This window comes from Chiroxiphia lanceolata, chromosome 19, assembly GCF_009829145.1.
Source record: "Chiroxiphia lanceolata isolate bChiLan1 chromosome 19, bChiLan1.pri, whole genome shotgun sequence".
In the NCBI taxonomy this organism is placed as follows: Eukaryota; Metazoa; Chordata; class Aves; order Passeriformes; family Pipridae; genus Chiroxiphia; species Chiroxiphia lanceolata.
The window spans coordinates 5484394-5500061 of record NC_045655.1 but is presented as its reverse complement, the minus strand read 5'-3'; the positions used below and the strand labels follow the sequence as shown (position 1 = coordinate 5500061).

The following is a 15668-nucleotide window of genomic DNA, read 5'->3' as shown; positions in this document are numbered from 1 at the left end:
TTTTTTCCCACCCCCGCATCCAGGATTTGACCTGAACTGACCCAGCGGCTGCTCTGCCCACCGAGGGAGCAGCTGCTGCTCAGGCACCCGTGAGGGTGATGCTTTTAATACCCTGGCCAGCTCCCAGGGACCCTCTGCAGCTCAAGAACAGCCACCCCCTTGCAGGGTGGGGATAGAGGGAGCTCCAGGTGTGTAATTAGTAACAAGCACCAAAAACCCCAACAAATAGTTACAACCAGCTGTCCTGCCAGGCATTTTTGCTGTCGCACTGGGCCACCCCACATTGCAAGCACCCTGCAGAGCTTCCCAGCATTTCCAGAGGGACCCAGGACCCTGGCAGAGGTTGGGGGTGACACTGGGGACCTGCCCCCTGTGTCTGGCCTCCGGCAGCCCCAAGTGCCTCCTGGTTTGGCTGCCAGCACTGCGATGCTCTTTATTGCTGCCCAGGCTCCAGCAAGCTCCCAGGCTCCCTCAGCTCCAGCAGGTCGATACAATTGGTGGTAAAATAAAAACAAACAAACAAACAAACAAACAACAAACCCAGACACAAGAACTATACACATTTCAGTAGCTCCCACCACATCCCAAATGCCTTGTCCCACCCCGCTGTGCTGCTGCCACAGCTGCCCTCAGCACAGAGCCACTGCACAGACTCAACCCACGCATCAGCTTTGTGGCTTTTCATTTAAAATAAGAGGCTTATCCACAAGAAAAAGAGGGGAAAAAAGATTTAAAACAGTAAAAAAAAAAATAAAATGAAGGCAGCTTTGGACATGGTTGCACTCAGACTGAATCAACTTGGATGTGTTTGCATTGCCCTGATGCCTGTTGCAGGCAGGAGGGTTGGGAACAGGGCCAGGAGATGTGGCACAGGCAGTGACAAGCTCCTGAGGAACAGGCAGGGACAGTCACAGTCTTTCACATCCCTCTTGTAGTGTTCCTAGTCCAGACAGGCGAAGAAATCCCCTGAAATCCATGTGCCCACCCTCCCCAGGCTCATGGGAGTGTTGCTTCCCAAAGGTGGGGGTGAGATGGGTGCTGGGAGGTGATGGGGGGCACGGAGGTCCTCTCTGTCCCCCCTAATCCCTGTGGATGGCTCTTGCTCCAGCACCACAAATCTCCTGGGATCCACTGGCCAGACCCCTCATTTCAGGACCCTCTTCTTCTGCCTCCCTCACTCTGCCTCCTTGGACTGTGTCTCCTTGGACTGCTTGGCTCGTTGCTTACGGAGCTTAACAAAGGCCTGAGCCTCTTTGTCCCCTTTCCTGGACTCCAGCAGCCGGAGGATCTCGTCCCCTGCCAGAGAAGAGGGGAATGATGTGGGAGATGCTCACCACAGCCCCCTCCTCATGCCACAGGGCCAGCAGTGGCTTGGCAGAGCACCACTTACTTACCATTGGGTTTGGGGTGGGTGAGGGGGAGGCGGGTCTGGGGCACCCGTCCCATGTCAGCCTTGTCCTCATCATCATTGAGGCCGGGCAGGTGGCAGAGGGGGAAGAAGGCTTCACCCTCCAGGTCATTGGACCCCAGTGTGTCGTAGTCGAACACGGTCAGCAGCAGACAGGCCCCCTCCTGCCGGCACTTCTCCGGGGGGATCAAGCTGCAGGGGAACGGGATGCTGGTGCTCATCACATCCCACCCCCTCCATCCCGAAATGCAACCTTCCATGCTCCCTGGGAAGCCACCCCCCCTGCACTGATCCCAACACCTCAAAGCACAGGGCTCCAGCCCAGCCTTGCACCCACCAACAGCACCCAGGTGTTGGGGGTCACCCCCAGCCCAGCTCCCACCGTGGGACCCCCCAGCTGAGCCCCCACTGGGGTGCAGGGGGTGAAATCCCCAGATAGGACCCAGTTCCTGGAGCAGCAGCCCCATGGCAGGGGCTCGATTGAAACCTGAGGGGCTGCAGGGACTGGGGGGGCCGGTGGGTGTCAGTCCCTACGTACAAGTCAAAGGCTTCGTCGAAGAGGGGGTGCAGCTCGTTCCTCTTGCACTGGGTGGTCCGGGCCACCACCTCGGGGAACTCGTGCCGGGGCTCCAGGGTGAGCTGGACAAAGGGGTCGCTGGAGCCTGGTGGGGTGCAAACATCAGCCCTGCCCACAACCCCTCTGCCCCTGCACAGCGGGATGAACCCAGATGGGGTGACTTGGACACACTGGGGTGGCTGGGGGTGGGGGGAAAGGGGGCTCAGGGCACCCTCACCACAACCCCCAGCCCAGCCCATGCTCCTGGGAAGATGCAGGAACATCCCTAACCCTGCCCACACGTCCATCGGCCACAGGTGGCTGCAGAAGGAGTGACCTCTCCTGGAGAGCTCCCCGAACGACAGCCAGCCCGGGAGAATGTCCCTCGTCACCCTGGCATCATTTTTTTTGTCTGCAACTGGGTTGCACGATGAAGAAAAGCCACCTGCCCTGGCTGCTGCCTTGTGCCTCAAGGTGAAGGCAGTGGGGTGTGGGCACAGTGTCCTGCCTGGTCCTGCCTGCCACACCCCAGACCACCCTGGATCAGCACAATAACCCTCCCTCTTCCCCAAATCCATTCCTTGGATGCAAAAGCAAATCAAGAGAGTTACTCCAAGCACTGTCAGTATCTCTCCTACCCAGGGGACTGTGGACAGGGGCTCCCCGGGTCAGTGGGGCCCCCCAGCCCACCCAGAGGAGGGTCTTGGGTTGGTGGGGCCCCCCAGCCCACCCACACCCACCGTTGGAGTCCAGAGGGATGAGGTTGGCAGCGTTGAGCACTTCCACACGGAGTTTCTGCTCCGAAGGGCGGTACAGAGCCTTGATCGTCACGGCCCCAAACTTCTCCGAGCTCGTGTCCAGCTGGGCAGTGGGGTACAAGAATAAGGGTGCTGCCCTTCAGCACACCCAGGGAGGGCATGCATGGGGCCTGAGCAGAAATTTTTGGGTACCCAGGAGGTGATGGAATCCTCTGGAGTGCAATTGAGCCGCCTCTGGCTCAATTGCCACCACTGGGGCAAAACCAGCCCAAACAGCCCCAGGGTGGGGGGAAATTCCACATTTCCACAGGCAGGCTGTGCTGGGCAGCCTCATGAATGCGAGGTGGGATGTGGGAAGGGGCTGGGAGCACCATCCAAACTGCTACCTGCTGCTTGATCCTGTTGCTGAAGTATTTCTGGATGAGCTTGCGGCTGCTGGCGGAGCAGAGGGCCAGGTGGGTCTCCAGCGACTGTGGGGAGTGTGAGAGGTGATGGTTGAGCACACGGACAGATCCACAGCCTGGTGTTCCTTCCTCCCAAGGGAACTCTTAGGGAGCCCCCCATCCCCACCCCTCCGTACCAGGAAGGCTGCAGTGTGCAGGATCTCCAGTGGCAGCCCACAGCCCTCGCCGTAGAAGCACAGCTCCAGGCTCTGGGGAGAAGGATCCTGTCAGCCACCAACCAAACCCCCGTCCCTGCCAGGGACCCCCTGTTCTCCCTGGGTACCTTCAGGGCACAGTGCAGCCTCTTGTAGTGCTGGGCTGAGGGGACCTGTGGTGCTGCTGCTGCCGAGAGCACAGACAGGGTGTGGTGCCAGAGGAGAGTGAGGAGGCTGCAGGGACGAGGGAGGAAGGCTGTGAGCAGGGTCCAGTGGGTGGGTTGAAGGGATGGTCCTCAGCTCAGGGGCTTTGCAAAGCCCCAGAGGGAAGTGACTCATCCTGCTGGGCTGAGCAGCCCAAAGCAGGATGTCCCTGTGCCCCATGGAGCTGGGGGGACACTCCGGCCTGAGGGACGGTGACACTGATGGCCTCTGCCATCCCCAGTGCCCTGGTCACCTTTTGAAGTTCTCCTGGACCAGATGCTCGTTGAGATACTGCAGTTCCGACTCCAGGAACTTCATGAGTGGGATGATGGACTGCAGAGAGAGGAGGGGGGCGTTGGGGAGGGCACAGGGGGTCGTATCCAGCAGGGGAGGATCCCAGAGGGGCTCCTTCCCACAGGACATGGGCAGGCTGTGCCTGGTCTGGTCCTGCTGCTAACACAGGCATCAAGCAAAGCATTATGGATGGCCCTGAAAAACATGGTCCAGAAGGGGCTGAATCAGGTACTTACATCCTCAGGCTCCTTGGTGTTATTAGAAGATGAGAGCTCCTGGATATGTCTGGCAATGCCCTTTTCCAGCTGCCAGGGAGAAACACAGGAAGGCACTTAAGACTTCGCCCTCTGCACCAGCCTCCCCACACCCAGGTCCACATTGTCTCCATCCCAGGAGCACTATGGGCTCCAGGACGCCTTGGGTGAAGCTGCTCTGGGCCAGGCAAGGGCCAGGGGGGGGTCAGTGGCTGGTGGTCACCTTGGTGGCCAGGGCCTGCACCACGTCCCGGACCTCGTGGTCCAGGCAGGACACGGTGCTGTCGAGCTGGTGGTGCAGCGTGTGCTGGATCTGCTGCCGGTCGATGACGGCCCCCGTGCGCTGCTCCAGCTGCGCCCAGTCCAGCTGCGTCGGGAGCCTCAGGATCAGCACCCGCAGCTGCTTGATGTTGTTCACCACGATGCAGAGCTGGGGGAGGTGGGTCTCCTTCAGGGTGTCCCACAACCCCTGGTGCATCCCTCATCCCCAGTCACATCACTATCTCCATCCCCATCTCCATCCCCATCCTCATCCCCATCCCCAGCACTACCCCATCTTCATCCCCTTCCTCATTCCCAGTCCCATCTCCATCCCTATCCCCATCCCCATTTCCATCCCTATCCCCCTTTCCATCCCCATCCCCATTTCCATCCCCATCCCAACACCACCTCATCTTCATCCCCATCCTCATCCCTAGTCCCATCTCCGTTACTGTCCCCATGTTCATTCCCATCCCCACCCTTATCCATGTCCTCATCTCCATCCCTCTCTCCCCATTCACACCATTTCCCTTCTGATTTTCCAGGACTATGGCTATTGGGGGCCCACTGATCCCTATGAATCCCAAACTGGGGATGTCAGCTGGGTTCTCAGCGGCTCATCTCCCCCTTTGCCCAGAAACCGCAGCCAAATCCTGCCTGTCCCAGAGCAGTGCCCCCATACCAACCCTGTTGGCTGCTTCGCCCTCATTCTGCTCACTCAGGGACAGAGCCTCAGCCCTCTCCTTGATGAGCCGGCAGTACATCAGGGAGATTTTGCACATATCCTGCAGGAGAGAGAAGAAGCCAACAAGATTGAACCAGGCAGCACCAGGACCACCACCGGGTCAGGGGTGGGATAGGGACCCTGTCTGTGGACACATATCTCCAAGAGCAGGAGAGGAAACTCTGGGTGCTGATGCCCAGGTGTACAAACCTCCACGAGCTTCACCATGATCATGAAGGCTTCCTCGGGGTCCGGCCAGTTGAGCTGCTGCCAGGTCTTCACGATCTGGGCGTAGCAGGTGGACAGGTCAACAGTGGAGGTGCTGTGCTTGTTGTGCTCCCCAAAAGGCTTCAGCTGAGGGGCAGGGAAAGCAAATGCAACTCGTACAGAAAGATGCCAGCCCAGAGAGCAGAGCTGCTCCTTTGCTTTGTGGCTCTCTGGCCCATCATCAGCCTCATATGTCCCTGTGTCATCACACAGCCACTTTGGAGAGAGGAGGACATGAGGATGGGTGGAGCAGCTCCCTGCTTCCCATACTCCAACCCAGCATTGCTGGACCCCAGTGAAGAGGAGAGAGAAGCCTGTGGGCCCATGGCTGCCTTCCCTCCCCTCTTCCTAGAGGTTGGAAGCAAAGGGGATGCTCATGGCATGGCCCAAATGAAGGCTCCTCAGCTCACATGGGCTGCCAGAGAGCAGCGAGGGAAGGGGCACAGGGACACAGTGTGGGACCAGGGTGGGATCAGCTGGTCCAGGAAACCACATCCTTTGTTATGCATTTGGGTGAGGAACCTGCTGCTGGGCTGCAAGAGACACCTACGTGATGGTCTCAGTGCTGTGAGCCAGGCACAGGAGGAAGGAATGGAGGAAAGCTGGAGTGTCCCCACAGGGAAGAGGGAGATCTTTTCTTCCCCACATTACCTGGTCCATCTGGACAGCTCTCTGAGCCCTCTCCAGTGCAGTGTTGTAGGCCTTTTGCAGCCACTGGGGCACAGCTTCCTTGAACCACTGGTGGAAATTGCTCAGAGCCAGAGGTCCATCCCTGTGGATGAAGGTACCAGCTTCTCCAACTGCACAGCAATGGCATGGGGCTGTCACCCCTCCTGCTCTCACATCACCCCTCCTGCTCTCACATCACCCCTCACACACAAGCAACTGCCCTGGGGTGGAGGCAGCACTGCAGCAACTGTGATAAAGAGAAACCTCCCCTTGTCTGGAAGTTGAGGTCTCCATCAACCCACCCAGAGATGAGCCTGAAACCCCTCTGGTGATGCTCCCATCAACACCAGACACCAACAGCCTGGTCTGCCTGGTGTGTAACTGGTGATGTAGGTGAATGGGAAGGATTTGGGGTTCCTCTCAACTGCTCGATCCCTCCCTTTGGCATCTCTCCTCTCTCTGGCTTGGATACCTCCTCGGGAGGAAGTCCTTCATCCGATAGAGCTCCTGCAGGTTCATGTAGAGCTGGAAAAGGCTCTCAGCTGTGGGCTTGGACATGCTGCTGTCGACCTCGTGCAGTTGCTCCTGGACATGTTCTGCAACCTGGGAAGAGGGAACTGTCAGTGAGGGTCTGGCTGGGAATGCTCCTTCTGGAGTCACAGGGTGAGGGTCAGCTCAGGGGATTCTTCTTCCTTTTTGGTGGCATTTCAGGAGATTCACTGGGTGAAGTAAGCAGACCATAGGGCACTTATGGGCATGCACAGAGAGATGGGGACTTTCCCTGCCTTGCTGTTTTTCCAGGCTTGCAACAATCTGTTACCACCTGAAGAGTGGCCAAAATCTTGGACTGGCTTTAGACCTTAGTCCCATGAGTGCAGAGCAGCCCAGGCTTGCTCACCAGGCTCTCCAGCTCCAGGTAGGCAATGGAGAAGATATTCAACTTGAAGGTGCTGCAAGAGAGAAATGGAGCATCAGGAGCCTGCCAGTCCCAGCCCAGCAAACCCAGCCCAGCAAACCCACCCAGACCACGCCCTTGTCCTGAGGGCAGGGACAATACAGGTCTGAAGGGCAGAGGTGGGACCACAGATGCTACCTGTGGGGCCCAAGGGCCATGGAATGAGGCATCAAAGTGCCCTGTTGCTTGGAACCTACTTAATGAAGAATTTATTCCAGATTTTGTGGCACTGCTGGAGATCTTCTATCACCTCCAGGAGGAGTCTGGACAAGGCTTTTCCATTCTCCTCCATGCTCTGCAAAGGAAGGAACAGCTTGTTTTGGATGCTTGGACATTTTGAGGTGACTTTACCATGTCAGGGAGGCAGAGATGGGAACTGACCTTCACTATGGGCTTGAGGTGCTCCTTCTGCATGTGAAACCATTCTGTCGTGCCTGACTGCAAGAGAGGAGTCCTGATGGGATGTCAAGGAAGCAGGAGGAGCAAAGACAGCTCTGTCACTCCCTTCACTCTCCCTGTCCCCTGGGTGGGGTCAGGACCCAGCTCCGTGTGGTGGAACCACAGGCTGGGACCACCAGTTTGAAGAGGGGTGGGTATTTCCCCCTCCATGGTGATCCATGTGGATTTGATGAGGTGTGGGCATTGGGCAGGGGATGGAAGGGAAGGGAGACCCAGAGGGTCCCACCTCACTGGGTCTGGGGTGGGTGAGACCCCTGGTACCTTCAGTGCCGTGGAGATCATCTGGGGCAGGTCGGGGCTGAGCGTGCACAACTCGTGGAAAGCTTTTGTTTTGCACATCTGGACCAGGACCCTGCAAAGAGAGAGCCTCAAGTGAAACCCAGCACCAGCCACCAGAAACAACCACCTCTCTCCCCAGAGACCCTACCCAAACAGACAACATCCCCCATGGGGAGCCCAGGATGAGGGACAGGACAGGACAAGTGTTACAGCAGCCTAGAAGGAGTCAGGAAGGGCTCACAAAGGTTTTTGCTCAAGCTCACGGGCTTGTCCATCACGGTGGCAAAGTCCTACAACCCCACACTCAGCTGGCAACGGTGCCTGACTCACCGGAGCAGGGACTGGAGCCTCTCCTTGGACCTCGGGACAGAGAGGGGGAAAATGATGCGGTACCTCCGGATGAGGGAGACCCCGTAGGTCAGCAAGGACTGGAAGGACTCGGCCAGCTCAGCTTTCTGGGGAGAAGAAACGTCCCCCTCAGTGACAGGCAGATGCCTGCAGGACCACAGCACCACTGCGGAGGGAGCTGGTGGTTCCCATTCCTTTCCAGCCGGCTCCAGGGATGGGAAAACCCCCTGATGCCTCGATTAGCTTCTCCCTGGAGGGGCTGAACTGAGCTTTGTTCTTAAATCTCATTGCTATGCATGAACAATTCAGGGTCTCAGCAGGGCACAGGGATGCTCTGGGAAAACAGGCAGGGAAAAGTAGGAACTGGGTCATATGTAAGTTTTGCAGGGGGTTGTGATCGACTTGATGGCAGGGATGGAGGAGGGGAAGGTTGCACAAAGGGGAAGAGCTTCTCCATGGAGAGGGGGGGAACAAACCACAGGGAAGTGTCCTCCAGCTGCCCCAGCACCCCTGTGCCCTTCCTGGAACACCGGGAGTGAAATGGCCCTGGGAGCTGGGAGGAGAGGCTCGGGGTTGGATGCATGAGGCACCTTTCCCTGATCTCTGCCCACCAGCGGTGCCAGAGCCCCCTCACCTGCTCTGGCCTGAGGCGCTCCTGTGCCCACTGGTACTCGATGCTGGTGATCTGGTGCAGGAGGCAGTTGCTGTTGAACTCGAGGCTCTGGTAGAGTTTGCTGTATGCCAGCCACTTCCTGGGGAGGAGGGAGGGCTGGGATGAGCCCCCAGAGTGTGGGGGCACACAGGGGTCAGCGTGGGGCTCTCCCACCCACAGTCACAGGGGCAGGACCCAGGTCTCCTGGGTGCAGGGGGCAATACCCACCACACTGAGCTCATGGGGGACACCAGCTGCAGTCAGACAGTTCCAGGGAAGGCACTGGGGCCCTTAACCCCCCAGGAGACTCCCTGAGTGTGGGGTACTCACGCCATGACCTGGTGGAAGTCAGAGATATCCTTCTGTGTGGCGTGCAGGTACAGCACGGTGCTGGCGTGGCTGCTCAGCTCCCCATCCCAGGAGATGCTCCCAGCCTGTGAGGATGGAAAAGGGGTGATGTGTCCTGGAGCAACACAGGATGAGCAGGAAGGGGGAGATGTGGGGTGTATTTGCAGGACCATGGGAGGAGTGTGTGTCCCGTAAGGATGCCAGGCACAGGCAGAGATCATCCTGACCCTCGTTCCCATCACATTGCACGATGTGTCAGGGGCAATGGGCTCCAAAGGAAGCCCTCACCCAGCCCAGCTACTGGAGGGCTGCTACTGGCACTGGTACAGCACCAGTACCTGGTGCTGAAGGATCTCATAGGACACCAGCTGCTGCAGGAGGTGGCGATGGACAGTGTAGCTCGGCTGTGTCCGGCTGCTCGTGGTGGCCCTCTGGGAAGAGACAAGGCAGAAATAACCATCACCTGCCTGAATATGCAGGGGCACAGTCAGAGCGGGGACATAGGAGTCAAAAAGCACGGAGATGGAGAGCCAAGGGGTGCAAGTGCACCAGGAGCAGGGTCCCCGTGCTGGCACAGAGCTCAGGGAAGGGCCCAGCACGTGCAAACCCTGGTGCTGGGCACCTCTGGTCCTGGGGCAGGGATCTCTGACCCCAAGATAAGCCCCAAAGGGTGGGAAACTTCCCATCCTGCCAAGGTATTGGGAAGGGAAGCCTTTCCCCACCCTCTCCCACCTTCTTGTGGGTCAGTAGGAACTGCAGGTGACAGTCTCCCCGGTTGGGATACGTCTCGGTCCGTGGCTCCAGCTGGTACCACTGGTCATTCCAGCAGTGCAGGTCCTGGAGGCACAGAGACAAGGATGAGCTTCAAGCAGCCTTCCTAGGGGAAGGATCCCACTCAGGGACCAGTGAACCCTGATCTGTATCCATGGGACAGAAAGATTGTATTTGATTAAAAATACAGGATGTACAGTGACTGAGTGTGTTGTAGTGACTGTGGCACCTGCCACCACAGCGAAAGACCTGGCATGAGTCTGTGGCTCTGAGCCAGGATCCTGGTTGTGCTGGGTGCTATCACAGTGCTGGGATCCTGCCTGGACCCCTAGAGGTTTAACTGGTGCCTGGAGAAGAGGATGAGGCACCCTGGCACTCACCTTCAGCCGAAGGACCACATTTCCCAGGAAATCATCCTGCCCTTTGTCTTTGCGAGCGTCTTTAAAGATCCTGAAAGGCACAGACAAAGGAGGGGGTCAGAAGGTGTCCTGCAGCTGTGACCCAGCCATGGCTGAAGGGAATGAAGGGTGGCACAGACCTGCCGCCCTCCCTCCCTCCCTCCAAAGGTGATTTTTAAAATCCAGCAGACAAACAAGCATTTTCCAAGCCCTCTTCCCTCAGCAGCCTTGGGGTCTCACCAGCACCAACCGTTTGAGGCCGTGGAGGTCCGTCAGCTCCCCCAGCTTGTGCCGCATCGACTCCACCACGTCCGAGTCCCTGCCAGGGGAAAGGGGGAAATTCAGGGAGAAGCAATGGCAGAGGAGGGAAGGTACAGGAGAGGGGAAGTGTCAGGACAGATGCCACCCCTAAAAGCAGCCAAAATCTGCAAGCATGTGGCTTCTTTCCATAAATAGAACCTGGGCTCAGGATTGGCCCTGCCTGGGCTCTCTCTGCTCGTGCAGGTCACATCCTGCACTGAGCACTGCTGCAGCAGAAGGTGATGGGAAAAGGGGTTCCCAGCTGGTTTCTGGGGCTTTTTAAAGGGTGCAGGTTGGAGGACCTCCTCAGGGACCCTCCTAGGAGGCAGGAATCCCTCAGGGCAGGCTCTTGGGGTCACTGGCCGGGGATGCTGCCACTCACCACATGTCCAGGTGGAAGCTGGCTGTCTCCACATCTTCAAACTCCCTGCAAGGCACGGCAGGATGCTATTACTCGAGTAACATGAAAGTGGTAAAGCCCCTCATCTACCCCCAAGAGCCCTGGCCACCCCATCCAGCCCCCCAACAGCAAAGCCAAGGGGTGTTGGATTACAGGATAAACGTCTCGTCCCACACCGGGCTGAGGGTCTGGCTTATGACTTGTGTGCGATGGATCTGGTCTTCAGGGATGAGGTCTTTGACCACAGCCTTCATCCTCTTCCTGTGGTCGGGGTGGGCTGGCTCCTGGCTCTTGGCCTCGATGCCCAGCAGGCAGTACGGGTCGCTGAAGCCTGTGAGGGCAGAGCCGTGCAAGTCCCAGTCGGGAGCAGCAGCTGCCCCTTTTCCCATGGGACACCCACCCGACCCCACTTACCACTGACATCTTTGCCCAAAATCCCCTTGGCTTCCTTCACAGTTGCTTTCAGGCAGTAAATTGGGCTCTGGAAGAATGAAAAAATAACCATTGATGTGCGGGGTCACCAACCCTGCGAGGAGGGATGGGGCTCGAGCAGAACCACACCATCAGCTTCTACCCAGGCAGTGACAACCCCAGGGCACCCCAAATCCCGAACACAGGGGCCAGGAGGCACTGCAGCCCCCCAACACCACCCCAATACAGGCCCCCAGCAGCACGCTGGGGAGAGGCCATACCTCCAGTTCCATGACCTGCTGCATGATGACACTGTGCTCCTTCGCATCCATGCCGAAAGCCTGTGTGGATATCAGGGCTGGGAATGGATGCTGCCCTCTTAACAGGGCTGGAGAGCAGCCAGGGGCTTCCCTTCACTCCCTGGGAGCCAGCTGCAGCTCCAGGAGAGAGGAGAGGAGCAAAGAGCTCAGCAGGAGGGCTGGGGACCAGCTGAAAGCTCTTGAGGGAGAGAGCCTTCTTCCCACCATCCCAGGCCTAAGATAAACATTTCTCCCCAGGGCTAACATTTCCCAGCCACAGGCTGTCCCAGCCCTCCAGCTGGATCCTGCTGTTACATCTTTTAAGGCGCTCCTTAAAAACTCCCTCCCCGTGATCCCCACCATCCCCTTCAGCTGGGAGGGTGGGCACATCAGGGGACAGGTTTGGGGGACCCCGTCAGGAGGGGACCCACCTTTTGCACGTAGGAGTAGAGCTCCTGGGAGTCTGCAACCTGGTGGGGCTCGGGCTTGCCCAGGCGGTGTCGGATGGTGTAGAGAACCTCCTCATAGAGCTGGTCCAGCTGGGGGGGGACAGTGCTGACACCTCATGTGGAGCCAGGCTAGTGGGGACTTGCTCCATGCATCCCCCAGGATCAGTGGGGTGTCCCCCTCACACTTCTCAAAGCTCCCACTGGTCCCTGCCACCCCCCTGAATCAAGCCCTGCTCACCCACCACTGCCTGTCCCTGAGGAGGAACTCCAGGAGCTGAGCCATGTCCCCAAGCCCCAGCAGCGCTGCCACCCCCTCCAGTTCCACCAAGGGAGACCGTGGTGGGGCCTCGCTCTTACCTCTGCCTTGGAGAACCGGTGGGACAGATCCATCTAGAGAGAAAAGAGAAGCAGAGAGGTTGCCCGTAAGGTCTTGTGGTACAGGGTGGTTTGGGGAGGAAATCGTGGCCGGACAGGGCAGGGCAGCCAGGAGGGGGTGGGATCATACACTGTCCATAAGGGTGGGATGCCCCAAAGGGTGCTGTGACACCCCACAGGCACCCCTCAGCCAAGGGACCACTTTCTCTGTCACCCCCCAGCAGGGTCACCCCCAATCCCTGCTAATTGAGGAGGGGGCAGCAAGGATGGCAACAGCCATTTGGGGTGACCCTCAGGAGGTCTTAAAGGCCAACTACCCTCCTCTCACCCCACAGAGCTGCTTGCTCCAGCAGGGCCAGGCTGGAGAGCAAAGTGGCTGAGGGAGAGGGCAAGTGGCCAAAGGACAGCAAGGAGCTGCAGGCTGGCCAAGGAGATTCCAAAAAACTTTGGGATTTGATGCACTGCTCCATTCCCTCGCTTGAAGGATGACCAGCAATAGCCCTGCCTTTCCAAATGGGAATTAAATTAAAAGAGCCATGTGATGAGGCACTGCCTGACTCCCATGGCACTCACCCAAGGACTGGCTGGGTGGGTCCTGCTGCCCACGCAGCCCCTGCCATTCCCCACCTAAAACGTCACCTCCCACTCATCCCAGCTCTGTGTGGGTCCAGCAGGGAGATCAAACCACTTCTGCCAACCACCTTTTCCCTAGAAAACCAGCTCTCAGCCCATCCTCACCCCTCTTCCCTCCCCAAGGCTGAGCTTGTCCTGCATCTGCTTCTCTCACCACGGCCTGGATTCAGACACACCACAGCCCAGAAACTCATTCCTGCTGCAGAGCCTGGCCAGGTGACAGTGACTTTGCCACTGCCATGAGCTGGGTGATGCCACCAAAGGAAGGGGACCAGTGCTCCTGTGTCATCCATTATGGATCCCAGAGCTGGAGCCTCTGGGAGTACAAGGGGGTGACGCCAGAAAATATAATGGAAATTTTTGAAATGCATTTGGGCCTTTCTGTGTCAAGCAAAGTTCCTGTGCCTGCTCAGCCAGGGCTGGCAGGGCTGCATGAATGGATGCACGAGCCCTACCTGTGGGTCAGCCCAGGCCCCAAAGTGACCTTAGGACACCCCTGATAGAAAAAACCCAACCCCGAGCTGGAAACATTAACATTTGCTTATGGCAAATCTAGGGCTGGCATAATCCCTCAGCCATCTGGACTAAATTCAACTCTTCCATCCTCGACAAATTTAACCCTTGAGCTACTTCTCTCCCATCTGCCTCCTCACACCTTCTTTCACCTGCTGGTGGGTGCTGGGGGCTGTGGTGGCTCCTGGGAAAGACCCCTGGAAAAGGGGGACCCATTGCATGCAGGAGGATCCCAGCCTGCTCTTGCCTGCCCCTGACCAGGGACCATCCACCTTCCACTGCTGCTGGCACTGTTCTGCCTTCACCATGGCATGGGGGGTATGGTCCCATCCCGAATCCTTCAGCATCACCACAGGCAGTGCTACCCCATAGCAAGGTCATGAGTGCAGAGGGGAGAGAAAAAGGACTTCATTCCTCTGCTGCCATCACTTACCAGCAAGGCACAAGCATCTGCTCTTTGCCCAGCTGTGGGGTAGCATGAGGAGTAAGGTAAGGGGAGGAATTGCTGCTGATTTGGGGGGCAGGTCCCTGCTGCTCCCTTCTGCCATCGGGCGCAGCGGCTGCGGGATCTGCTCCGAGTTTGCCCATATGTGCATGGGACCGGTTAAGCTAAAGCTGAGCTGAGCCACCAGGATGTGTTTACTGCTGCTAATCCCCACGCCAAGAGCCCAGCTCAAATCCAGGAGTGTTGCTTAAATCCAGGTCCAGATACAGCCACCGTCATCACCCCACCCCAGTAGCTGCAGCAGTGTCAGCGGTGCCCGAGGCCAGCCTGGCTGTGGAGATAGGGGCATTTGGGAGGGAGGACAGGTCTTGAGGAAGGGTGGGTCATCCCAGGAATCCAGCACAAGGGATCAGGCCCTCATGCTCCCAGCAGCACTGGTCAGAACAGACACCATCCGTCTGTCCACTGCAGAGGAAGTTGGTTGGATTGGCCCAGGGTAGGGCTTTTGGGAAAAGCTGCTGGCAGGAGGGAGCCCAGAGGGGCTGTGAGGTGCTGGGAAGCTGTAGCTGAGCTAAGAGGGGACCCTCAGTGCCAGCACAGAGCTGCAGCCAACCCCGCACACACCCTTGGGTGCACGTTTACACGGGTTTGGTTCCCCCATCCCTCGGTCGCCCTTGCAAAGCATCACATCCGGGACATGGACTCCATCCCTTTTCTCTCATTCCCCTTTTACAGCCTCAGCACCCAGCTCTGCACCTCAGGGTGCAGACCCCCTCCTGGGGCCATTGTACCCCAAACACACTCCCCAGCTCCCCGGGGTCAAGGCCACCTACCTCGGGGCTCTCGTCCCTGGGGAGGGTCCCCGCGGGGGTCTGGCCAGCAGGATCCATCTCCGGGGGAGGCTGAGCACGGCAGGGGAGTGGTTGCAACTCTGCCTGACGCTGCTGCCTCTCCCACTCACTCTCTTGCTCAAAGGAAACCACAGACTTTATCTCGCCGTGGCCATTTTTGCAAGCGGAAATGCACACAGGGCTCCTTCGAGAGCAGCTTCCCAGCACCCCCTTGGTGACAGGGACCTCATGGAACAGATGGGATGGGGGCAAAAGAAAGGTGTCACACCCAGTCTCTACTGTTATTTATGAGTAAGGAATTGGGAGCAAGTGGACAGAAATAGTTCTGAGATGTCAAAGCCCAGCAGGGAATGGGGGTGATGAGGAGGATTGGTGGAGGCAACACTGAGGATCTGGGCTCTGATGTGTATTTGGGATCTGTCAAGCCCTGTGAGCACAAACAGAGACCCTGCAGAAAGCAGAAGGTGTCTTCAGCCCCAAAGGATGGAGGGGATTAAAAACCCCATGCAAAAGTTGCAGAGTGGGAAATCCTTGTGACAGCCAAATGTGTTGGGCTGAGAACTGATGCAGTGAGTGCAGGTGCCAGGGAAAGCACTGGGTGCCAGGGACAGCACTGGGAAAGGGCGTGTGGCCTTCTTCCCAAAAAGACTGTCCAGACAGAGCTGGTTACTGAGAAAAAAAAAGCAGCAGGAAAAGAAGTTAAACACTCGTGCTTTACCATCAGCTTTCATTCCTGTAAACACTTTATCTGATTGCAGCTCCCCAGGCAGTTGCCTATCACAGACCGGC

At 58.0% G+C, this 15668-nt stretch overlaps 1 protein-coding gene across 1 annotated transcript; it reads right to left on the bottom strand.

Annotated features, from left to right (window-relative positions):
* Positions 1-548: 548 nt before the first annotated feature.
* UNC13D (unc-13 homolog D) lies at positions 549-14918 on the bottom strand. The gene is made up of 32 exons (XM_032706685.1): positions 14862-14918; positions 12420-12452; positions 12045-12152; positions 11596-11655; positions 11318-11384; positions 11057-11234; positions 10886-10930; positions 10454-10522; positions 10186-10255; positions 9767-9871; positions 9373-9465; positions 9017-9120; positions 8669-8786; positions 8017-8141; positions 7669-7759; positions 7330-7386; positions 7146-7243; positions 6892-6943; positions 6466-6596; positions 5976-6096; positions 5268-5411; positions 5020-5118; positions 4296-4502; positions 4055-4123; positions 3778-3857; positions 3449-3554; positions 3303-3374; positions 3109-3192; positions 2705-2825; positions 1947-2070; positions 1395-1600; positions 549-1296 (listed from the first exon to the last, which is right to left on the bottom strand). The coding sequence occupies exons 1-32, from the start codon at positions 14916-14918 to the stop codon at positions 1175-1177; spliced, it is 3216 nt and encodes a 1071-aa protein (XP_032562576.1). The 3' UTR covers positions 549-1174.
* Positions 14919-15668: the final 750 nt, after the last annotated feature.

Coding starts and splice junctions, on each gene's coding strand:
- UNC13D (XM_032706685.1), bottom strand. CDS start 14,918: ATGGATCCTGCTGGCCAGACCCCCGCGGGGACCCTCCCCAGGGACGAG. Junction 10,256..10,453: donor GACCTCCACGGCCTCAAACG/GTTGGTGCTGGT, acceptor TGTGCCTTTCAG/GATCTTTAAAGACGCTCGCA. Junction 2,071..2,704: donor CATCCCTCTGGACTCCAACG/GTGGGTGTGGGT, acceptor GCACCCCACCAG/GCTCCAGCGACCCCTTTGTC.